Source organism: Narcine bancroftii, chromosome 1, assembly GCF_036971445.1.
Source record: "Narcine bancroftii isolate sNarBan1 chromosome 1, sNarBan1.hap1, whole genome shotgun sequence".
Lineage (NCBI taxonomy): Eukaryota > Metazoa > Chordata > Chondrichthyes > Torpediniformes > Narcinidae > Narcine > Narcine bancroftii.
In genome coordinates this window covers 293472242-293498629 of record NC_091469.1, presented here as the reverse complement: position 1 = coordinate 293498629, position 26388 = coordinate 293472242, and the positions used below count along the sequence as shown (strand labels likewise).

Below are 26388 nucleotides of genomic sequence, written 5' to 3'. Positions count from 1 at the left end.
TCCAATGATGGTTCAAAATAACAAAGTGCTGATCTGAGTCAAGAAATTATTAGAAGGTGCCGAGAATTTAATTCAGCTAAAGAAGTATTGTGGTGAAAGGGGTATAAATTTGCTTTTCATTACCCAGCTGTATTGAAAGTTTTTTATGGGAATTTTCAATTTCAATTTTTTGAAAATGACCATGATGCATTAATTTTTGCTAATTCGTTGCCAGATCAGAGAGGAAGTGGACGGTCGCCATTATCGTCGCCTAAAAGGAGGGTAAATGGTAATTGGAATGAGAAACATGGAAAGAATGGAAAGAAAGTTGAATGGACGCAAAGTCTTCTTGACATTGAAGACCTGGAACAATCATTGGGACTGGAATCATTGGGTTGAATATATTTGATTATGTACTTTGTGAAAGTCTGACTTGGTCTGGTGGGGGGGCTGTGGTGGATGACACTGAGACCTTATACTCATCTGCCACTAGTGGGTTTTACCACAGCAAGATTTTTAGGGAGCTACTACTTTTTAGCATTTTGTTTGGGGTCATATATTTTTTCTATTTTTTTGACTTTGTGGAATTTTTATATGGGGGATGGTTCAGAATATTAAGGGAATTAGAAAGGGGAGCAGTTTTATAGTAGTGTGAAGTTTATTACTAACAAAATGTCTAATTTGAGTTTTGCAACTTTTAATGTTCAGGGTTTGAATAATCCCATTTAGCATAAATGAGTATTGGCTTACATAAAGAAAATTAAAGTTGATATTGTTCTTTTTGCAAGAGACACATTTGACTGAAAAAGAACATTTGAAATTGAAGAGAGAGTGGGTTGGTCATGTGTTTTCTTCTTCTTTTAATTCTAAGGCAAGTAGTGTAGCAATTTTAATTCATAAGAAATTACCGTTTGAATTGGAATCATTTGAAGGAAATGCTGAGAGGGTTCCGATGGTGAATTGTAAAATCTTTGCTGAATCGTGGACCTTGTTAAATATTTACACACCTAATGTAGATGATGAACGGCTCATGTCGGAGGCTTTTTTATTGTTAAATCATGCTAATGAAAATATTTTGATTGGGGGAGATTTTAACTGTGCTTTAGATCCTTTATTGGATAGATCTCTGAAAAGTATAAGGAAATCAAAGATGGCAATACAATTAAGAGCTCTGATGAAAGATTTGAATCTAATTGATGTTTGGAGGAGAGTAAATCCTACAGAGAAAGATTTTTCTTTTCATTCATCAAGACATGATTAATTTTCTAGAATAGATTTTTTTTGGTATCAGCACATTTACAAGGTAGAACACTACAGGCTGAATATAAAATCTGGGTTATGTCGGATCATTCTATGTTGTTCTTCTCCTGTGCAAGTCCAGAAGTGGTGCAATTGTCTTATAGATGGAGGTTCAATACAATGCTACTGAAGAAACCAGAGTTTATTACATTTGTTAAGGAACAGATTGCTTTATTCTTGACTGTGAATACTAATTCATTAAGTAGTAACTTTGTATTGTGGGATGCTTTGAAAGCATATTTGTGTGGGCAAATTATTAGTTACACTACCAAAGTTAAAAAACAATATGTGGCGGAAAGTTTAACATTAAAGTATTGCAGCGAATAATTAAGGATCAGTTGTTACCGGAATCTTGTTCGAGTGCTATAATTACTGTGATTCCAAAGAAAGATAGGGACCCTTTGAAAGCATCTTCATATAGACCTATTTCTTTATTAAATGTAGATTATAAAATTATAGCAAAATTGTTAGTGAATAGACTTGCTAAATATTTACCTCAGTTGATACATATAGATTAAACAGGCTTTATTAAGAATAGAAACATGTCTGATAACATCCTTAGATTGATAACATTGGTCGATGCATCTAGACAGCAATCCAACCACCCCAATGGTGGTTGCATTGGATGCGGAAAAAGCTTTTGATAGGGTTGAGTGGAATTTTTTATTTAAGGTGTTAGAGCAGTTTAATTTTGGCCTTTATTCTATTGGTTGGGTTAAGGCTCTATATACAAAACCAATTGCTAGGGTGGTAACAAATGGTCAAACTTCTTTACCATTTAAATTGACGCGATCAACCCGGCAAGGTTGTCCATCGTCACCAGCCTTGTTTGCATTGGCTATCGAACTGTTAGCTCAGATAATACAACAGAATGATAAGATTAAAGGAATGAGAATTGCGGATGATGAATATAAGATTAATTTATTTGCAGACAATGTGTTGGTGTTTTTGTCAGAACCAGAGCAGTCTTTGAAATATTTGCAAGATTGTTTGTTGAAATTTGGAGAGTTATCTGGATATAAAGTAAACTGAGATAAGAGTGAAATATTGCCAGTTGGGGAAGGAGATTATTCAGAATATAAAAATATTATATAATTAAAATGGTCAGATAGAATTAAATATTTAGGAGTAATAATAAATGCAGATTATCAATATTTATATAAATTAAATTATGTTCCTTTATTAAAATGGATTTGATTTAATGGAAAAATCTTCCGTTAACATTAATTGGTCGAGTAAATTGCATTACAATGAATATTTTTCCTCAAATCCAATATTTGTTTCAGTCGATACCATGTTTACTTTCAAAGGTTTTTTTTAGGATCTGAATAGAGCGGTGCAGGAGTTTTTAATGGAAGGGAAAATTAGCATGAGTAGCTTTGCACAAACTTACATGGAAATATTCATTCGGTGGACTTCAGTTACCTCATTTTCAAAATTATTATGAAGCAGCTTAGTTGAAATTTGTAGTAGATTGATGGATATGGACCAATCCCCAAGTTGGGCGAAGGTGGAAATGGCTTGTATTTCTGAAGTTGAGATACACCAGTTTATATTTAAGTGAAATATGAACTTATTGTGGGAATGTAATATGCCGGTATTAAAACATTTGCTGAAGATATTGATTAAAAATAAATATGGTTTTAGGATCGAAGGGTAAATTGTCCATTCAAACCCTGTTATATCATAATCAGCTTATTCCTTTTTCAATGTTCAATAATCATTTAAAGAGATGGAATTCTAAGGGTATAATGATAGTTCAGGACTGTTTTGAAGGTCAGTTTCTTTCTTTTAATCAATTGAGGGAGAAATATGAAATATCTGTAAATTCTTTATTTGTGCATTATCAACTCAGAGCTCTGATAAAAGATAATTATGGTAAAGAGATGAATTTACCTATGTTGATGAAATTTGAATCTTTGATTTCCTTTATACCAAAGAAAGGTAATATATTTTGGATATGCATCAATTGTTACAAAGAGGTATGGATAAACCTGAATGGGAGAAATCAAGGGTTAACTGGGAAAGTGATTTAACTTATATTATCCCTCAAGAGAATTGGGAAGTTATGTGTTATGAAAGTGTAACTAAACTAACGAATGTAAGATATGGCATGGTTAACTATAATTTTTTACGTCAGTTATATTTAACTCCAAAGAAACTGAAAAAATATGGGTTTAGTAATTCGGATTCTTGTTTTAGGTGTGGATTACATATTGGAACTTTCTTACATGCCGTTTGGTCTTGTGTTAAAGTACAATTATTTTGGGAAGGCATTAGGTTGGTTCTGGAAAAATTACTCAAAATTAAATTACCATTAGACCCATCAATTTTTTTTGTTGGGTTATATGGACTCTTTGAAGGGATTGGGGTTGGATAAATTTCAGATTGCATTCGTACATTTAGTGTTGGCTGTAGCATGAAAATGTGTAGCTAGTACTTGGAAAGATAACATAGAGATTAATATAGCACGTTGGCATAATGAAGTGAGAGCTTGTATTACTATGGAAAAAATTACATGCAACTTGCATGATAATTATTCCTTTTTTGTTAAAATGTGGTCTTCTTATTTGGAATATATGTATTTGGAAATACTTTGAAATATTGTATATATTCTCTTCTGTTTTTATATTTGGCCCCCCTTAAGAGGTGGGAGGGTTTTTTGTTGTTTTTATAGATATAGATATATATCTATAAAAATTGGGGTTGTTTTTGTTATTTGATTGTATACTGTTCAAAAATCTTTTAAATAAAGTTTAAAAAAGATGACCATGGCTTCAAAGTCAAGCATTGGGTTTGAAGTCACGACTTGCGCTTGACTTGGATTAAAGTGAGGGAGAGTTGTGCAAGTCGTCGACCTCACTCTCTCGCCCTGACTTATCTGGACCCAGTGGCAAGACATAGTTGAGATGGCTGGAGACAGGTCAGGATGCAGTGGATGGCCAGCAGTGATTTGTATGTGTCTCACTGTGCACCCTTAGTGCTCCACGACACATTGCTGAGAATCACCTTTCTACCTGTTGAACCAGTGATGATTTCTTCTGCAGTCCACCAAATCCAGGCTTCACACGCTAGGTAGACAAGCCCTGAGTGTTTTGTGGGTCCACAGCAGTTCTTGCGGCAGGCTCACAAGCCTCCTACCCATTTTTGGGCATCCTCATCCGCCTTTGTAGCCATTGGGAGATGTCTCCTCTTCTGCCTGCTCCGCCATTAGGATGATCACCTAGTGGTGTAGCAATGTCACTACCCCCTCACTTGTCTTCGCCCGCTAGCTGAAGCGATTACCAGGGTGTTGCACGGGGAGCCAACAAGTGAGAGATTTAGATGAGTGAGGTCCAGTGATGCCCACCATCCCCACTTTAGCGGCAGACCAATTAAATTCTTACTTTAGTTCTGTTTTTACAAGAGAGTATACAAATAACCTCCCAAGGATGTTGGGAAACAGAGACTAATGCAAGGGAGGAACTGAAAGAAATCAGTATCTCCAAGGACATGGTCTTGGGGAAATTGATGGGATTGAAGGCAGATAAATCCCAAGTGCCTGATAATCTACAAGAGAGGATACAAATAACCTCCCAAGGATGTTGGGAAACAGAGACTAATGCAAGGGAGGAACTGAAAGAAATCAGTATCTCCAAGGACATGGTCTTGGGGAAATTGATGGGATTGAAGGCAGATAAATCCCAAGTGCCTGATAATCTACATCCTAGGGTACTTAAGGAAGTGGCCATTCAGATAGCAGATGCTTTAAGAATTATTTTCCAGAACTCGATAGACTCAGGATCAGTACCCATGGATTGGAGGGTAGCTAATGTTACCCCACTATTTAAAAAGGGGGGTAGAGAAAAAGCAGGGAATTATAGGCTGGTGAGCCTTACATCAGTAGTGGGCAAAATGATGGAATCCATTATTAAGGATGTAATAGCGGAGCATATGACTAGCAGAGAAGGGATCGGACAGAGTCAACATGGATTTGCAAAAGGTAAATCGTGCTTGACAAATCTATTGGAGTTCTTTGAGATGGTGTCAGGTAAAATAGATTGGGGAGAGCCAGTGGATGTGGTGTACCTGGACTTCCAAAAGGCCTTCGATAAGGTCCCGCATAAACAACTGGCTTCCAAAATCAAGGCTCATGGGATTGGGGGCAAAGTATTGATGTGGATTGAGAACTGGCTGGCAGGTAGAAGACAGAGAGTTGGGATAAATGGCTCATTTTCTGAGTGGCAGGGGATGACCAGTGGGGTGCCACAGGGATTTGCACTGGGACCCCAGCTGTTCACAATTTACATTAATGATCTGGATGAGGGGATTGGATGTAATATCTCCAAATTTGCAGATGACATTAAGCTAGGAGGGGTTGTGTGCACGGAAGAGGGGGTCAGGAAGCTCCAGTGTGATTTGGATAAATTGAGGGACTGGGCAGATACATGGCAAATGCACTACAATGTGGATAAATGTGAGGTTATCCACTTTGGTAATACAAACCGGAGGGCAGATTACTATTTGAATGGCAATAGATTAAGAGATGGGGAAGTGCAGAGAGTCCTAGGGGTACTTGTACACCAGTCTCTGAAGGCGAGCAGGCGGTTAAAAAGGCAAACGGTATGTTGGCCTTCATATTAAGAGGGTTTGAGTATAGGAATAAGGATACCTTACTGCAGCTGTACAGGGCCTTGGTGAGACCACACCTGGAGTATTGTGTGCAGTTTTGGTCACCTTATCTAAGGAAGGATGTTCTTGCAATGGAGGGAGTGCAGAGGCGATTCACCAGGCTGATACCTGGAATGGCAGGAATGACTTATGAGGAAAGATTGTGCAAATTGGGATTGTACTCGCTGGAGTTTAGAAGATTGAGAGGGGATCTCATAGAGACATATAAAATTCTGGCAGGACTGGACAGAATGGATGCAGATGGGATGTTTCCAATGATGGGAAAATCCAGAACCCGGGGCCATGGTTTGAGTATAATAGGCAAACCATTTAGGACCGAGATGAGGAGGAATTTCTTTACCCAGAGGGTGGTGAATCTGTGGAATTCATTGCCACAGAGGGCAGGTTCATTAAATATATTTAAGAGGGAATTAGATATATTTCTTCAGTATAAGGGTATTAAAGGTTACAGAGAGAAGATGGGGACAGGGTACTGAACTTTAAGATCAGCCATGATCTCGTTGAATGGCAGAGCAGGCTCAAATGACCTACTCCTGCTCCTATTTTCTATGTTTCTGTGAGGCTCAGCTATCAGCACCAAAGGGACTCCCTCTCCTTAGAAGAACCCTATACCCAGTCCTTCTTAATACATGACAAGGCACAATCTTCATTTGTGCAAATGGGACAAAGAGACCTGCCAAGAACAGTGACGAAGGTTAAGGAGATACAAAAAGACTGTGGAATAGATAAGACACTTTGCAAACAGATGCAAAGTGGTACAATTTGGAAGGAATAACAAAGCAAGCCAATATAAAGGGCAAAATTCTAAATGGAATACAGGCACATCTCAGTTTATATCTGAATGGATAGCTTCAAACAGCAGATCGGGTTGAAACCCTGCTTTGCTATGGTGTTTATTCCCTGTATCCTGGTGCTCTTTTGGAGGAATCCTCCAAGCTCTCATTGCAAAACTTTCTCAGAATTAATTCTGGTACTACACATGCTCTCTGTTCCACAGTCACAGTCAATATTAAATAACCTGCAATCGTAGAATAGCAAAGTTAAAAATAAAACAGATCAAACTTTTTCCCATGAATGCAACATATTAAGCAAAACATCTAAATATGATAAATCAACATACTGAAGGACTCATAACAACCTGGACACACTCTCAGCCGAAAGAAGGTTCAAGGCAGAGACTGATAAATTCTTGATTAGCTAGGGGATCAAAGCTGGGGATTGGGTCAGAGTGAAAAAATGGTTCAGCTTGTAGCGAGGTTGCTACAGCAGGCTATAACTTGAGGTGTAAGGAAGACTCACACACCAAGGGAGTGTAATCGACACTGACTTTATTGGCCTGCAGCTCTGCCTTTTATAGGCAGCCAGCTGTGTCACCATCGGGGCGTGGCTTGAGCGAGGATGGCTGCTGATTGGTTGTCCCGGATGCGCGGGCCTGGATTGGATCCCCTGCGATCCACTGGCTGTGATTGGCCGATTCAACTGCTATTGCTGCAGGCTATGGGAGCGGGCTTCTCTCACGTGCTGTCATATTCGACAACTGTTTGCTGTGTCGACCCATGCAGTGGGCCGCAGGCCACTACAAGCTCATGATTAAATGGGAGGGCAGACTAGATAGCCTATTTCTGCTCCCATCTCACGTGGTCTTAAAAGGCTTAAAGGCAGTTAAAACAAAGAGAGTTTCTTCCCTGCAGCTATCAGGCTCCTGAATTAATCCCACCATAGTCCTATCGTGGATTCTTCCCATTGTAACACTATGCTCTGCAAATTGTGCAGATGTATGAATGTGAGAGATAACTCGTTAGTCTACTCGCAGAAAAACTTATCTCACTGTCCTGGGTATAATCTGACAAATAAATGTAAAATGCCCACCTCACTGACAAAAGACAAAGGAGGAAAAACCCAACACCCAACCCCAACCCACCAATTTTCCCTTGCAACCGTGCCTGCCTGTCCCGTATCGGACTTGTCAGCCACAAACGAGCCTGCAGTTGACGTGGACATTACCCCTCCATCAATCTTGGTCCGCGAAGCCAAGCCAAAGAAAAATAAATGTAAAACTTAAACATCTGACAACTTATTTGCAAGTCTGCTAGGTTGAAATCCTCGGTTTTGAAAATTTGCATGAAGGTGCTCTTTTCCAAGTAGTACAACTCTACAGTACTCCCAATCAGTACTTCCCAACTGGTGAAGCCACAGTTTGTCGGCAACAAACACTCAACTTCTGGTCCGAGGCTGGGTGAGGTAACAACTGATGCATTGAAAGTATCTCTTCCAAATCTCGAGCGAAGTTCAAAGTCCTTGCGTGGCCAATAGTCGAGGTCACGAGTGTCAAATCAAACCAGCATTACAGTAATTCATAAATACTTAAAGCACGCGTTCACATGGTTTAAATTATCTGCCACTTCAAACTAAAATCACAGAATGGTTATTGGAAAGGAGAGGCTATTTGGTCCATCAAGTCTGTACAAGTTTAATGCAAGTTCGGGTCCTTCTCCTCCACATACTGCCCATAGAAAGGATCTGGTTGAGAAAGAGCCAATCAGGCCCATCGAATCCAAGCAGGGTGGACGAAAGTGCTCGCTGCAGCCACAGGTCAAGTGCATCAACTACAATCGCGTGGACTAAAATGCCACAACCCACCATGGCTTAAAAAAAGTAGACAAAGGAACGACACATAGTGAGTGGTGCCGATGATCGAGTGCTAATGGTTTAAAGCAAGGACAACACGCTTCCGACCCTGAAGTATCTGAACGGGACGCAGAGTTTGCAATGGTTATCACTCGCCGATTTCGCAATGAACACATCTCCCTTCTGTGAGATTTAAACACAACCCTTCTCTATTCATTGAAGAGCTTCCTTCGCTGATCTTTGTCTCACATCCGCCACATTTTCACCGCAACAGTATTTCCTTTCTTCCCCCAAACTCAACATCTCTGTGGGTTTCGCGGAACTGTTGAACAAGACCCGCTCTGAACCACCGTTTAAAAAAATGAACGCATTCTAGTTTATCGCTTGTCCTCTGCAACTGCGCGTCTAGGTCGCAGTGTTAAAACGGTTATCGTTTCGTCAAATGATTAAATGGGTTCACTTTGTCGGTGGGGGGGGGAAGGTGGTTTAAATGCGTACCCTGATCCGATATCAGCAACCCTCAGCCCCGCACGACGCGCTTCAGGCGTAAGAAGAATGGAGCTCCTGGGGGAGCTATCAAAGCCAACTCCACCCCACAATGGTTGACAGCTCATTAAAATACGAGAAGATTTTATCCGTTGCAAACTGTGCATTTAGTTCACGAGCAGACAAGTCAACTCATCTGCAAACGTGATCCCTTTATTTTACCGACAGCGAAGCGATCGAGGACCGTTAAATATTATGCTGGCTGTGCTGACATACCCATAGCATTCTCGAATTGAACTGCTTGCATTCTTACCGTGCACAGACGCCAGAGATCCCTGGACGCTCCAACGATGCTCGTGCAACACTGAATTCCAACCGGGGCTTTCAGCATCCGTCAAAGTAAGCTTCGTCGATCGATCAACAAGCGAAATGAAACGCCTATGCAAACAAGCTCTCCAATGAGAGTTCGCCATTGCTCTGATCTCACAAAGAGGGAGACGTGTCCCTTGGCAGCGATTGGCCAAGAGCCTGAAACCATGGGATAGTTCGATCTGGGCGGGGTTTCAGACTGTAACAATTCGGCATTTTTCCCAAGCATCGAAAGCAAGAGGCAACGGGTTGAATTTGATTGTCATTGACTTGAAGGAAGCCGAGATCCTATTTTCCCTTTGGAAGCCAATTAGACAAATAATTTCAAGAGAAGCTGGAGGGTCTCAACAGGTCAGAACGCATGCTTTGCATCCAAGCAGAAAAAATGGTCAGTCAACGTTGCAGATCGGCACCCGAAATGTTGCCGGACCCGTTGAGTCCCTCCAGCCTCTTTTGAAAGTGTCTATTTTACTTCCAAAATCATTCAAGATTTTAGCATCTGCCGTACTTGTGTTTCTCAAATAACCTTAGAAACCTAACATTGCTGAAAAGGGATGCAATGATACAGGGGTGACCACGTTTAAAATAAGCGCTTGAAAACCTCAGCTGGCTTCTTGAATGCTTCTCAAAATCTCCCAGTGGTCTCCACTACATTGGAGAGACTGCTTCGTTGAGCATCTCAGCTCTGTCTGCCGCAATAGCATGGATCTTCCTGCTTCAGTTCCCCATCCCATTCCCTTGCTGACATTCCTGTCCATGCACTGAAGGATTGAGGCCACCCGCAAATTGGAGAAACACCACCTCTGACTGGGCACCCTCCAACTGGATGGCATTAACACTGACTTCTCCGGTTTCCATTAAACACCTCCCCCCTTTCTTCTCCCATCACCTTTGCCCCAGCTCTTTCTCTCAACTCCCCCCTCCCCTTCTCCCTCTGTCTCCTTTCACAGAGCCAAAATCAATTCTCACCTTTCTGCTTATATTCAATCAACTCTTTTTGTTGGTCTGAACTCCTCCCCAAGCCAGTCTTGCCTTTATCTGCCTTCCTGTTCTTTGCTTATTCCTTGAAGAAGGGCTCAGGCCTGAAATATCAGTAATACATCGTTACCTCCGATGGGGGCTGCAAGACCTTGCAGTCATTCACTCAAATCTTCCAGTGCAGTGAGGTGCCCCAATGTGAAGACTGACACAAGGCATATTCCAAGCTGCAGGAGTGCATGCTACATGAGATACACTGAAGCTTTATGCAGCCAATGCCAAGAGTCTGTGGGGAAGGGGCATCCATGAAATTAATGAACTTGATGACACGACAAATGTATGGACTTAACAATATGGTAAATGTGCTGATGGGATAACACTATTCAATGTAAAGAAAGGACATCTCATCTGTCCTGCAGAGGAATTGGTAGGGGAGGAAAACAGCAGTGGAAAGGGGAAAGATTCAGTTGCCGTGGTCCATGTGGCTACCAGTGACAGAGGTAGAATTCGGAAAGATGTTCTCCTGAAGTAATTTGACAAACTAGAGTCTAAATTACAAAGCTAAACTAAAAAGGTGATCATCTTCAAAATTGCGACCTGAGCCACATGTGAGTTACCCCAGGATTGATAAGATTAGGAAGTTAAACACGTACTCGAACACTGATGTGGTAGAAGTGGGTTTGAATTCATGGGACATTTGCACCAGTTTTGGGAATGCAGGGAGCTTTTCCAATGGGATTGGCTGCACCTGAAGCCTGCTTGGACCAGGGTCTTGGTGAATTGCCTCAGGCCTATGTGAGGCCTTGGGTGGATGGGGGGGGGGGGGGGGGGTGGGGTCAACAGATTGGAAAAGTTAAAGGGAAGGAGAGCACAGGAGATGTCATTGAAAACTCCAGAATAATAACAAAAAATAAAAACTTTAGAAACATACAACACGGAGACAAATGTGAGAAGGGTGGAGAACATGGCCCTGAAGGTGTTATAATTAAATGCACACAGTGTGCAAAACAAGGTTGATGGTGCAGTTTGAAATTGGCAGGTATGACGTTAATGGCATAATGGGGACATGGTTGTAGGGTGACTACAACCAGGAGCTAAGCATTCCAGGACCAGGCAGGTGGGCAGAGGGATGGGTGGCTCTGTTGGTTAAAAAATGAATCAAATCCTTAATGAAAAGTGATTCAAGATCAGAAAATGTGGAATCTTTGTGAATCAAGTTGAAGCAAAAGTTTAAAAAGAACCTGGATGAGAATTACTTACAGGTCCCCAAATGGCAGTCAGGATGCAGGGTGCAAATTACAACTGGAGTTAGAGAAGGCACGGAGACAAGGCAATGTTACAGTGGTCATGGCAGTCTTCAATATGCAGGTAGACTGGGAAAATCAGGTTGGGACTGGATCCCAAGGGAAGTAATTTGGTGGAATGACTACAAGATGGCTTTTCAAAGCATCTTGCGGTTGAGCCCACTGGGGAAAAAGATAATCCCAGATTTGGTGCTGAACCTCATTTGGTTTGGGAGCTTAAGGTAAAAGAATGCTTCGGACACGGTGATCAAAATATGCTAGAATTCACTCTGCAGTTTGAGAGGGAGATGCTAATTTTGGATGTGCCAGTATTATAGATCAGTAAAAGTAACATGGTCGGAACTAATAAAATCTTTAAAATGCCTGATGAGTCCTGCTGTACCTGCTGCTGATCTCATTTAAATGACCCTGTCCAGCATTTTTCCCACTGGCAAAGTTTTTAGACATAGCTTTTAAATCAGTTTGCTCAACACTATTGCTGGCAACAATTCCCCATTCAGCCTCAACCTTAATTGGATACTTTACTGTCAGGACAACCTTACCTCCTGACACAAAAGGTTTGAATTCATTCCTAATTTTACCAACAATTCCAGACACCTTTTTACTTCCATGTGTTTCATTTCTTTGAATGATCATCGAGTAGAGCTGGTTCCTTCTTTTCTTTCAAGGAAAACCCGTTCATGACCAGCTTTCTTACAATAATTGCAAAATGGACCAAAATGTTCTCCCCATCTATTTTTTACCTTATTTTGGTACTTCATGTTATCCTTTTGAAAAGATATTTTGGGCATAAATTTCACATTGTGATTCTTATCTGCAAATGTAACAGAAGTTTTTCCCTTTTGAAAAGTTTCACCTGGCTTTAATTTAAGTCCTGGATTTAACACATATCATCTGTAACTTTGACAGAGCTTTTCCAAGTCTCTCTCTTTGTCTTTTTGTTGCCTCAGATCTAAGTTTTTCTAACTTTAGCTCAAACTGTTTTTGCCTTTCTGATTCCTCTCTTTGTAACCTCAGTTTGGCAACCTCTAGTTCACATTCAGTTGTATATTTTTCTACCTCTATCTGTCTCAGCTGTAACTGCTGCTCAAGAAATCTACTCGAAAGAAATTATTATAACTCTTCTTCTCTCCAAAAATATTTTCTTTTACATAGTGTTCAGCTACAATTTTCTGAATCACTATTTATTTTCATCAGCCATTTTATCTACATAAATTCCAACTCTTTAGCAAAAAGCAACAACTCAACCTTTTTTTCCCTTTGCAAATCTGCAAAGTTTGGCAATGTCAAAAACTTATCAAATCCCATTTGGAAGGTCTCACTTGGCCCACACTTAGTTTGGGGGTTTAAAACATAATCATCTGCAATTTTTGCAGACTTTGACCAAGTCTCCACTTTCAAATCGACACAGATTGGCTTTGCCAAACATTTATCAAAACCCATTGCTGTTGTTTTTGCACATGCACACTAAGCCTTTTAAATTACTTTCAAAAAGATTTTTAACCAACCAAATCAAATATTAATTGTTCAAATAAGCTCTATTTGAGCTCAGACTTTTGGTAAAATCATGAACGAACCCCCAATTATGTTACAAACTAATAAAATCTTATTAGTACTAACAAAGGAACAGCAATAAAAAAATTCACCAGACAATGGTAAATTCAAAATAATAGGTTTTAATTAAACTATTAATAATGTAACATTTCTTACTTATCTCTAAACTTAACTCTATCTTAAAACCCAATATGCACAAATATATATGTGTGTGTGTGTGTGTGTGTGTGTGTGTGTGTGTGTGTGTGAGAGAGAGAGAGAGAGAGAGAGATATTAAAATCAAACCATTACAGTTTAAGCTTAATTCTGAAAATTATTAACTTGTTAACTTGAGGATCTTTTAAAATTGCAGTTTAGATGTAATTATGAAGCACTTTTAAATATAATATTGTCATATTTCTTTAAACTCACAAGTCTCTTAATGAGCTGTCTTTCAGAGAGATATTCTTCAAGCAGGAGTAACCATTTTCTGGACACAAATGAGGCTGCCTCTCTTTTCTTAAAAGAGCAGTTGTAAAAGTGTGCTTACTTATTTAAAAGCCTCTTATGTTGTGTATCTCCTATGATAAGGATAATACAATACAGAACAGCATCTCATTCTCTTTCTGCCACAATCCTGTCTTTCCAGGATGTCAAGTTTCTTCAATCTCTTCAGTCTTCAAAATGTGGGAAGAAAAAGGATTGAAAACCACTGCTTTAATCATATCTAATTGACTCATTGTGTGCACGGTTTCATAACTCCAAAGGAAATGATAATTTTTCCTTAATCAAAATATTTCAATAACAATTGGGTCAAGACAGTGATTCTCAACCTTCCCTTCCCACTCACAGACCACCTTAAGCAATCCCTTACTAATCAGAGACCACTGATGGCATAAGGATTACTTAAAGTGGTACATGAGTGGAAAGAAAAAGGTTGAGAACCAATGATTTAGTTGATGGAACTCTTGGCATTGCAGCCAAGTTAGTGGATGACACAAAGACAGGTATTGGGGTGGGCAGTGTTGATGAAGCAGGCAGTCTGCAAAGGGATTGGATAGGTTGGGAGAATGGACAAATGGTGGCAGATGGAGGCCACCATTGCTTTGATATATTCAAAGCAGGTTCTTGCTTAGCAAGAGAGACAAAAGTTATGGGGAGAATTGGGTTGAAAGGAAAAAAATACATCAGCCATGATTCGAACAGTGTAGCAGACTCAATGGGTCAAATGACTTAATTCTGCTTCTGGCCTGCCAACATCTTTCAAAATAAACCTGCTCTCTTCCTTCAAAACTTAAAAGAATGTTATCCCAGTCAATTTGTTTTCTCTTCATACAGTAAACCTATTATCCCTGGAACCAGTCCAGTGAGTCTTCAGCATTCTTTCTAATGGCAAGTAATGAGACCAAAACAGCACAAAATACTGCAGCTGTGCTTTCACCAGGGCTCTATGAAATTGTATTAAGAATTCCATAGTCCTATACTCAATTATGATACACACATAATTTGCCCTGCAGAACCTCAGCTGCCCTGCATGTCAGTCTAAAAGTATTTACATTGTGCAATCAACTTATTTAATTCTGTACCATCATCAAAATCTATACCCCCGTGAATGCTGGGTGTAGGACGATAAAGATGGTACCACAGAATTAGTCAGCACCCAAGCAACCAGGTCTACCCTAGACAATTGTTTGGGAGACTAATTGGGTAAAGGTTCCTTTATTGTCACATAATATTATGTTTAGAATGTAACATACATGAAATTCTTTAACTTTTGCCTACCTTAAAGGAAGACAGAGAGTTGCCACTTTGTCAAGAGCTCCTCACAGAAATGAAGCCCCAGCAAGGGATGAACTTGCAACCTCTGGTTTACAAGATCAGTGCTTTAACCACTGAGCTATCGGAGTTTTGTTACATGTTTATGACATTATATCACTGCAATTTAAAACCCCCAGCTTACGAAAAGTTGACATTAAAATTAAATTAAAGAAATTAAGTTTAAAAATGAAAATAATACCGTCCCCATTACTGAATAATAGATATTAGCCTCAGGAAATGCTCTGCAGTTAAGGAAAGGATATCAAAAGCAAGGAAATAAAGTATGCAAAACAAGAATGTATTAAAACAGCAATACTTTAGTTGTTTTTAGAGAAACAGTGTAAGTGATTAACACACTGCTGCAGAACCTGGTTAGAAAATCTTAATTTCACCAAAACACCAGCAAATGAAACAAAAATATTAGAAAGTGAGGTTGGAATAGGGAAGCAAAAGAAACCACAGAGAAATACAAAGAGTAAAACTTTCCAAAGTTGATGAGAATTATTTGAACAGTTGGAATTTAAGTCAGACAATTTATTTTATAGGTTTGTTGCTGAAGATTTCTTCTGTCTTTATTAATTTGCAGCACTCTTTGCTACTACTATTTTAGATTATTATGCATTCCCAGCAAAATTGCAGTATGTGATGATGACAAACTGCAACCACAACACTGAGGTGCTCAGAACATAATAACGGACGTGCAAAACTATTCACAGAAGCTATTCGTAGATCGGAGAAAATGTTGATGATCCCTCAATGAATCATCCACTTCTAAAATTATTCTGGTGAACTTGCCCTGAATCCCTCCATATTGTCCCAACGATTGAGCAATGAGCCTGAAGAAGGGTTTACCAGGAAGGTAATTAATGCAAGAAGCTAACAGCACACAGAAATGCAAATGTTGGTAGATCCTGTCAGCTCAGAATCCCCTCTTGTGACTTACCCATCGTGAGTGTCAGGCTCGAAGACCTGTAGTTCCCTGGCTTGTTCCTGAAGCCCTTCTTCATGAAGAGTACCACACTAGCCACCCTCCAGACCTCTGATACATCAACCGTCCCTAACTCTGCCAAGGCCTCAGTAATTTGTTTCCTAAATGAGAACCCAGCTGAAGTGCTATCAGGGCGGTGGAGGCTGATACATTCTGATTGGGTAGAAATGAGAGAGAATTGCTAAACAACCCAACTAAACATTCAGACAAGAATGACGTAATCAGTTGGGGAGCTGCAGAAGTTTTTGAAAGGAAAATGGCCACATCAATTGATTCTTTGCTGAACAATATATGGCCCTGAAATCCATTGGATAGCGTTACTGAGAAGATACTTGAAATAATCAATGGACAAAGATGAAAGCCATTACTGTAGTGCCATTTGGAGTTTTAAAAAAATCTGCAGATGCTGGGATTGAGTGCAATGCACAAACATGATGGAGAAACTCAGCATCCATAGGAAGTAAAAGGTAGTCAATATTTTGGGGCTAAGCCCTTCATCAGGAATCTGGTAAAACAGGGAGATGTCCGAATAAAAAAGTGGAGGAGTGGGGAGGAGGAGAGGAGAGCCTATACTATACGATAGTGCCATGTTTTACAGAATGGTTGGCTTGAGAAGATAAAGTTGAAATATTGAGAAATGCATGATGAATTCAGAAAAAAAATCTGTAACCCAGTGACATAGGGAGTGGAACTGCAGTTTCACAGCTCCTGTGACCTGCAGGCGACCCTGAGCTCTGGCGCTGTCTGAATGGAATTTGCATGATATCTTATGACCTCATGCATTTCCTCTGGGTGTTCCAGTTTCTTCCAATATCCAAAAAAAGTGCAGGTTGCTCAGATATTTTGCCACCTTAAATTGCTTAGTTGAGTGGGACAATGTTTTTTTTGAATTATAATGTTTATTGTCATGTTTACTTCATGAAAAGCTTTGTTTTGTGTGCTCTCCAGGTAGGTCAGCAATACTTGAGTACAGAAGGTAGGGCAATAATAAAGCAATGAGCAGGAAGATGATGAGTGCAGGGTAGAGAGTTGAGTTCAATGTGCACGATGTAAAGTACAGTTAAACAGTGCAAGAACATCATCTTTTACTGGTGAGAGGTCCATTCAAGAGTCTGACCACTACAGGAAAGGAACAATCTTTGAATCTGGAGGTTCAGGTTTTCCAGCTCATGTATCTGCCACCTGACGTAAGGGAGGAGAAGAGTGTGGGTGGGATGAGACCATTAATATTTTAACAGGGAATGAGGGGAGAATAACATGGGTTAGGAAACGATGAGTGCAAAAATGGTTATTTGGTGTTCATCATGGACTGATTGGGCCTTTGTACAATCTGACTTGAAGAAACGATAATGAGTTTATTGTCATAAAATACACAGAAGTGCTGGAGAAACTAAGGGCTCAGGCCTGAAATGTTGGTTCTGTATCTTTGCCTCCTATGGGCTCTGCAGGACCTGCTGAGTTTCTCCCTGCACTTTTGTGTATTTACAAGTCAAGAGCCTGATGGCTCTTGCAGCTCAGTTGTTTGGATGATTCGGTTTTGGTGTCAGGTTGAGAAAGCTGATTACAGCTGCAATGTGGCTGAGGAAACGGCCCCAGACAAGGCAAGGTATCACCTTACGAAAACAGAGCAGCAGTGTTTCAATCAGCCTGCTGACTTGGCTGCTTCACAACTTGCCCTCACTGACCAAGAGCATTGTTCAGCTTTTCACACCAAATGTCAGCAGGAAATTATTAAATCACAAGCTCAGCTTTCAGTCCAAAGAGGCACAACAGGCATATTTCATGACTGAAGCATTCAGAGATGGTGACAGCGGGGACAGAGAGACTAAATTGGAGTCGCTGAAGCCTGCTGCGAGCTATGGCCCCCCTCCAGATCCAGCAAGGGAGCCATTCGTAATGAGCTGGGCAAACAGACCCCAGGATTGACAGTCCTTGATGTATTCATGCCTTCTTCTTGAACCAGTTAAATGATTCAAGTAAAATCAGTATGTACAACAGACTAGGGGAACTTGAACATCATCGTGCCAGAATACATGTAAGGGCTATGGTGAGGAGGATCTAACTCACATAGAAAGGGGTCTGGCGATTTGACTTTTGACACATGTAGGGGAACAGGGCACAAGCAAAGGAGATAAAGGAAAGGGGACATGTTCCTGTTTTTAATTGGGAACAGTTTAGAGGAAAGAAGGATTGAATGAGGAGACCAACACTATGATAAGGAATTCTATAATTTGTATGACAAAGGGATACTTTGCCCTTGACTGTGCAATGTCCTGAGTGGGAGAGGAGGGTATTGGTGGAGACAGATGCTGAAGGAGGGAGACTGGTAGATCCACACAAGAAAGAGATGGTGGCCTGACAAGAACAGTGGAAGGGGAATCCTGGGTAGGTGGAGAGTCTGTAGGGGACTGGATTGGGGGCCATTGGAGAACAGGGCTCTGTTGGGGGGGGGAGCTGTTGGAAATAAGGGTGGGTGTGAGAGGACCTCAGTTAATGTGAATGAGAGAGAAAGGGATTTAAGGCGAGTAGATACTGAAAATTGGAGAATTCAATGTCCCTGCTGTTGGGTGTCGACCACCCAGCCAGAACACGAGGCATTGTTCTTTAAAGTTGCATTTGGACTCACTCTGGAATCAGATAACAAGGACAGACAGGCCCAAGTGAGAATTGGGAGGAGAATTCAAATGTGGGAATCAGATGGCACATGAGGGCAGAGCTCAAATGCTCAGCAAGGTGGTTGCCCAGTTTATGTTAAGCTTACCCATGTGAGATCAAAAGCACATTTCCTGCAAAGTTTTGGCTGTCTTTACAATGGTCCTTGAGACATCTGCGAATAGGATTAACCATTCTCACTCATCCTACCTTAACTCACCATGATATCACTCATATATCATTTATGTGAGATGCTGCCTCAAGAAAGCAGCCAAAATGATCAAAGCCCAAGAAAAGATTTTTTTTCTGACAGCTATCAGGCTCTTCGACCTCCCCCTCCTTCTAAAGTTTCCAAAATCATACACTACTCTGGGAGCACCAGAATGAAAAACACCAGAAAAATCTGTCTGTACAATATTTTTCTTGCACCAACTGCAAATATTCATTTATATCTCCTTTTATATCTATTACTTCTTATGTCTTGACATATTGTCGTAGTTTAATTTATACCACTGGAGTTGGTGCATCTTGCGTATCTGTGCGGCTGCAGGAAATAAAAATTTTGATTCATTTGTTCTTGTGTAGCTTGTCAGCCCATCCTTGGAGAAATTACAGAATAGTTAATGAAAAATGCATTGGTTGGGTGTGAAGAAACGCAAAAGACCAATGGGATCGTTTCCGTTTGAACCCCTGTCATAGAAGTAAGTAGCAAAGGGAAAAGATGGAACTAGGAAAACAAATAATGGCAGGAGGTAGGTCTAGCCAGAAATTTTAGGAAATGTTTCTAAAACATTATTTGCATTCATTAAGGAATGATATTCTCCTTTCTGCAGACCCCAATTTGTGTGGATCAGCAACATCACCTCTTCCTCCCTGACCCTCAACACAGGGGCACCCCAAGGCTGTGTATTGGGCCCCTGCCCCATTCGGTGTACACACATGACTGCATAGCCAAGTTCAGTTCCAACATAATTTATACATTTGCAATGTATACATCACCAATGTTGGCCAAATAACTGGAAATGATGAGTCAGAGACAAGGAAGCAGATCGAGAACCTGATTGAGTGATGGCAGAACTACAATCTTGCTGTCGACCTCACCAAACCTATTCAGAAAGGGAGGCACACCTGTTCACATTGATGGGATGGAGAAGGTTAGGACCTTCAAGGGACGTCAACTCTCTTATTTCTTTTTTTTCATGCTTTTTCTTATTTCTTTATTGGGGATTTGTTTAGGGGAGGAGGTTGTTTTTTTTTGCACCATCATGTATAATGGACTTGACATTAACCCTTGAATATTGTATTTTATATTTGGCTATGATTACATGTATGGATAAAAATTTTCAACCAAAGAAAGGGTGAATGGCAACTTCCTGTGAAGTCTGAGGAGATTTGGCATGTCATCGAATACACCATTCAACTTCTACAGGGTCACTGTTGAAACATACTGAGTAGTTGCATCACAGGCTGATATGGTCATTCAAGGGCCAAGGAATGCAGAAAGTTACAGAAGTGAGCCAACATAGCCAGGCCCATCTGGCCTCCCATTCAATGGACACGAGGACCCGCATCAGCCTGGACACGACCTCTTCTTGCTGCAACCTTTGAGAAGAAGTACAGAAGCCTCAAATCCCGGACACCCAGGTTCAAGAACAGTTTCTTTCCAACACTGTCAGGCTCTTGAACCTCCCGTTACCACCCTCACCATAAAATACTCCCAACACCACAAAAAAGTACCAGCTGCCCTAAAGAAACACCCCTATTTTCTTGCACTATAACTGATAATATTTATTTTCTATCTAGCTTGAGCATTTCTTATTTTTTAAAAATTTAATGTATACTATTGTAGTTTTTTTTTAAACCAAATGTTTGTTCAGCTGCAGAAGGTAAGAATTTCGGTGCCTATGCACATGTCTCATTGCCAATTTGCATCACTGCGAACCCGACCAACTTGAGGCCGCTCTTTTCGAAGTGATTGACAGGTCTGGGTTGAACGCTGTGCAGGAGATCGAACCCTCCCCCCCATCGTTAATTGGACACCCAATCAAAGCGATGGTCCAATCACACTTTCCCTGTGTCTGCTCGGACCAATCAGAAAGCGAAGAGACTCCGTTATCCGATTGGCTGAGACGTGCCAGTCAAACTCGGAATCCTATCCGAACTGCGGTTGAACAGATGTTTGACGTTGTTTCCACCACCCTGACTTGGACACTTCTGGGACGTCCTCCGGAGAGGTGGCATCTGCGGAATGAACGGGACCAGTCAGAGGAGCAGCTCCAAAGACATTGGAGCCCGCGGCGAAGGGCAAGGATTGAATGGAAACGTTGACAAGGGGCGGTTCTGCTTGGGGTTAATCATTTTGCCACTGAAAGCAGAGAGGAGATTAAACTAACCCGGAAGGGAAGTTGCAACTTGCATATCAGGCAATTGTAACCACCCTGGGATCTCGCCCCTTGCTGATTTCGGTCCGAATCAACCCCCGCGTCTCCGCCCGATTCAGAGCCACAAGAACATCGTGCACGGGTAAACCGTTTGCTCTTTACGATGCTGGGTCGGAAGGTGACATTGGCGACTTGCGCATTGAACCAATGGGCTTTAGATTTTGAAGGAAATCTGCAACGAATTTTGAAAAGTAAGTTTTTAAAAATGGAAAAGTCTCTCTAACTTGGTCAATCCTGACTTTCTCCTGGCCATCGTCTGGATCAGAAACACTTCTCACTTGTTGTTCTATTAAAAATTCAATTTCAGGATTATAATTCTCAATACTGACCCAATAACCAACTCATTGGCGTCCCCAAGTTGTCAATAATGAAAGTCTTTCTTTCTTTGGCTTGGCTTCGTGGACGAAGATTTATGGAGGGGGTAAAAAGTCCACGTCAGCTGCAGGCTCGTTTGTGGCTGACAAGTCCGATGCGGGACAGGCAGACACGGTTGCAGCGGTTGCAGGGGAAAATTGGTGGGTTGGGGTTGGGTGTTGGGTTTTTCCTCCTTTGCCTTTTGTCAGTATTGCACAGAAAATTCACCATTTTCAGGAATGTGCAGGACGATTGTAAGAACCTTCGCTGTCACGTCCTGCATGCAAAGTCAGGAGGGCCGTGTCACCTCCACGTAATCCCTCTGGTCCCGCCGACATAGGAGCCTTTATTTGCCCAGAAACTGCTGGAAACACACGGCAAGCCAGGCAACATGTCGGGTTTAAAAACAGAATTAATATTTTCCTCCAAGGGATAGGCCGGTGAAGAAGGCACATGGTGGGCTTGCCTTCATTCGTGGAGGGATTGTGTTCCCCATCCTTCCAGTTGAGTTCAAGGGGCCTTGAAGTCATGATCTTCCAGGCCTGTCAAACTGGTTCGACCCCACTTCGATTATGAGGTGCAGTTCTGGTTGCCTAATGACAGGAAATATGTAAAAGCTTTAGAGAGGCTGCAGAGGAGATTTAAAAAAAAAGTAAAAACACAATGGTTTGGTCTGGAGCCCTCTGAAGCATTCGTTATGGATGTATCTCGGCTATATACTGACCCGCTGAATTTCTCCAGCATTGTGTTTTTACTTCAATCCAGTGTCTGCAGACTTTTGTTTTACTGCAGGGGAGATTTACAAGGCTATTGCTTGGAATGGAGAACATATCTTATGACTGAGCTAGAACTTTTTTCTTTGGAGCAATGAGTGGAGAGGTCCATAACATTATGAGACGCATCAATAGGGTGGACAGCCATTACCTTTTTTCCCCAGAGTGACAATTGCAAGTAACGTGGGACATCTGCTTAAAGTTAGTGGAGAAAAGTGTGTTTTTTTTTACACAGAGAGTGGCGGATACCTGGAATGTATTGCTGGGGGTGTGGTGAAGGCTGGAACAAGAAGGACATTTAAGAGACTCTTGGATAGGCTCACGGGTGTAAGAAAAGGGTTATAGGTCTGTGGTTGGGACCAGCTTGATTGTTGTGGAGCTGTTTTATATAGGTAGGCCTGCTCTGTAATGTAATGTTCTATGTTCCAAAAATTCTATCAAGGACCAGAGGATCATGGGGGAGTGAGAGTAAAACATGAAAGTCTGCAGACACTGTGATTGAAGTAAAAACACAATGCTGGAAAAAAAACTCAGCAAGTCAAACAGTGTACTTTATATTAGCAAAGATAAAGATGCGTAACTAAAGTTTCGGGCTGGAGCCCTTCATCGAGGTATGAGCAAAATGTCACGCCGGATGGATTTCGTCCTGGCTGGAAAACTGAAACAAAATGGTGACTGCGGAGATTGGTGATAGGACCTTTGTTTGTAATATATGGAAATTACATTGGCTGAGAATACAGATGGCCTGATTTGAAAGTTTTCAGATGGCACAAAGGGAGAGTTGTTGATGATGAAGAAGATTGCGTAAGAAAACGGGTCGTTGATCAGTGGGGAGTACTTGATGTTCTCGTTGGCCTGGAATTTAATCCAGGCAAGTATGAAGTGATGCAGATTAGGAGATAAAGTTCTTGTCAGATACATCAATGCAGGCACCTTTCGAGTGTTGATGTACAAGGCAATCATGTAGTGCAAATCTGCAGCACCTTGAAGGTGGCATCACAGTGAAGAAGGTGTCAGGGCCATCAGAGGCATGGCGTACAAGAGTTGGGATGTCATAAGGCAGTTGTACAGCTGGACTTCTGTTTGCCACACTTGAGGAAGGAGGTGACAGGATTATAAAGAGTTTGGATTAGATTCTTCTTTCAATGCAAAGGTGTTCGCTTGCATGATTAATTTTCTCTTTGCAATCCATTTACTGTAGTATTGAATGGGTAAATATAAAGCCTATGAAACAGAGGTAAATCAGACTTGGTGTTCTGGTGGTGGCAAATAATTTTATTACAGTTGTTTTCATTTCAAATGTACCCCCCACCATTTTTTTTTAAACCACATCCATATTTTGTGCTTGTCTAAATTTAAAATTTAGTATATTTTTATGTGTTTTCATATTTCATTTTGATTATATACAGGTATTGAAATCGCAAAGTCCAAAGGGGCAAGGTACAGACTTGGCCCTGAGCTGGAAATTAGGTAGGTAAAATGAGACTGAGGCTAAAAGAAGTGAGCTGTAGAGCTCTTAAGCTGCACCGTTATATTTTAAAAAAACCTTTTGACCAAAAAGAACAAGGTCCCTTCCATTTACTCAGTGTATCTGACACGAACTTAATCTCCCCAAGTGCATTACTTCACTCTTGCCTGAATCAAATTCTACCTGCCATTGCTCTCCGCTGATCTACGTTTTACTGTATTCTAATACAACCATTCTCAACAACTCCCCCAATTTTTGTTCTATCTGCAAACTTTCAAATCTGACAACCTGTATTTTCAGCCATTGTCATTTCCATTGATTACCAACAAAAGATTCAGATTTCAGATTTACCGTCAGAGTATATACATGACATCATATTCAACCTTGAGATTTTTTTCCTGCAGGCAGGGCAGAATTACTATTAATTTGCAATGCAAAAAAAACTGACTCTGTGCATAATGTAAACCAGTAGAGAAATCTAAACAAACTGCAATGCAGAGAAAGAGAAGAAATCATCTTCTTAAATTCCAACGAATACAGGCCAAGAGCTGTCAAATGTTTCTCAAATGATGACCCTTTCATTCCTGGAAGCATCCTAGTGAAACTTCTTAGAATTCTCTCCAATGTCAACACATCTTTTCTTAAACGAGGAGCTTAAAACTGTTCACAATACTCCACGAGTGCCTTATAAAGCCTCAACATCACATCCCTGAACGTGTTCTCCCTGTAACCCTGCGAGTTTCAGCACAAGGTGCAGATTGCAAGGTTAAATAACCAGGGTAAACTGCCCCTTGTGTGTGGTGAGGTTCAGGGAGAGTAAGCTGTGTGCAATTAAAGTTAAATGGGATTCTTGATGATTGGCATAGACCTGTGTTTCTCAACCTCTTTTGGCTTAAGGCTCACTTGGCTTCTGGCCTAATATGCCATGGTCTTCTGGTGGCAATGATCGAGCAATATTTTCTAGTGAAAGGCAACTCTGTAAGAAATACATCATTATCTAATTTAAAGTATTTTATTTAATATTTTTTAAAGAACAAAAACATTTCAGGCATACACTGGCATTTAAAAACTCCCAATCAAAATCCAAGCCACTTTAATGAATTTCCTGTAGTTTCTTCACCAGTGTCCACATCCTTGGTTCTGTTGGAGATAATGCACACCTGAGATCTTCCTCCACCAATATGGAGACCATATTGGTCTCCAACCTTTGTCTTCAACTGCAGCAATGTTGAAGAGTCTGATATTCAAAGATGAGCGGTCGTGAATGGCAGGATCTTGCAAAAATAAGTTGTATCTACTTTTAGAGGAGAAATATATCATGTGTCTTACCTTATAAATGGGAGCTCCTTGAGTCACGACTGAAGTGAAGAGCAAAAAGCAGTAAGAAGACGCAAAAGTCAGACTTTTGAATCAGTCTGAATCTCTCTTGAGTGGAGGTTTGATATGACTGAATGCTGAGCGCCAGCCCGCTTGTGTTGAGAGACGGCCGGATTACCTCACTGACCCTGGTGGCAGATTGCTCGCCACCCCCGCCCAAGGTCCACCCATGGGAGGAGCGTGACGTGACCTCAGACCCACCCTGACCTCAGTGGGTTGGGAAGTCTCTGTGGCCCATATGGAAACGTACTGTGGCATAGACTTTATGGGCCATGGAGCCTTGATGTGGCTGTGAAAATACTTCCACAAATTACCCTTTGATTGGTCTTAACCTTGCTGAAAATATGAGGAGAATCTCTTGCTTGCTCTGTAGTTAAATGACAGTTTTACAAAATGTTGACTCTTTTGAATCATTCATCAGAAATTAAAAACCCAGATTGATGGCTCTTGTGTTTGCACTTCTTTTGAAAAGAGTCATTTTCTGTCCTCTATATTTCAGTGGATTTGGCTGCGCTGATCACTTCTTGGAGTCTGATACTGTGTTACACTCTTTCCAAATGCTGGCAGAACTCTTGGTCTCTCCAATCACTGAAGACATTATATGTGATGTAGGCATGTGAGTAGACGTGAATGTTAATTTTAAACTATAATCATCTAATTTACACCTTAGACGAATGAAATAATTACCTGTAATTAACATTCAATGTTATTCTAATACAGACATTATAACATCATCAATGCCGGTGCTGAAACAGCACAAAATGGAACTTATAAATAAACTTGGATCTTCATTGCCAACTGTGAACAATACCATGCAAAAAGTGTGTGAAAGTTAATTCCGTTATTATATGAACGTCACGGCAGCTACACTACTCCTGAAAGAACACATACAACCAGACGGGTTGAGCTCAGTGAGCAGATTAGTTTATTGCAGGCTGCTGGGCTGCACTTATACTCCCAGCCTGGACCTGGCTGAGGACCGCGCTGGAGGGTGCTGACATCACCCGGCGTCACGTGGGCCCCCAGCGTGGGCTTCTGAGCCCCGTGCTGGAAGGAAGGGAGACCCCCGACGGTGCCATTTTGTCCGGCTGCCCCACCGAGTGGCTTACAAGCGGGGCCGGTTCACCAGCCTCGTGGTGAGCTGCCACAAACTCTTGCTTCCATCATGAATTATCAGCTTCATGTTGATAGGATGGAAATCCAACTGCATGGTATAGATAGGAGGATAAACTGAAAGTAAGTTTGGTACCATTTGGTTCCCTGATGTGAC

General features: G+C 41.1%; 2 protein-coding genes across 4 annotated transcripts in view; one reads left to right on the top strand and one right to left on the bottom strand.

Annotated features, from left to right (window-relative positions):
* Nucleotides 1–9487, bottom strand: part of dhcr7 (7-dehydrocholesterol reductase) — a 38357-nt gene extending 28870 nt beyond the window's left edge. The window contains exon 1 of one of the 2 annotated variants that reach the window (XM_069904649.1): nt 9377–9487. The gene's annotated coding sequence lies outside the window, so the exon portion shown is untranslated. Of the gene's footprint in view, nt 1–9075; nt 9100–9376 lie in introns of those variants that run through there. The other variant, XM_069904661.1, reaches the window with a different exon arrangement.
* Nucleotides 9488–20862: 11375 nt separating this feature from the next.
* The window catches only part of LOC138746442 (glutamine-dependent NAD(+) synthetase), a 47125-nt gene continuing 41599 nt past the window's right edge, over nt 20863–26388 (top strand). The window contains exons 1-3 of one of the 2 annotated variants that reach the window (XM_069904631.1): nt 20863–21337; nt 23683–23743; nt 25618–25734. In XM_069904631.1, coding sequence (XP_069760732.1) covers nt 21250–21337; nt 23683–23743; nt 25618–25734 — 266 coding nt within the window. In that variant the 5' untranslated portion in view covers nt 20863–21249. The remainder of the gene's footprint in view (nt 21338–23682; nt 23744–25617; nt 25735–26388) is intronic. The other variant, XM_069904622.1, reaches the window with a different exon arrangement.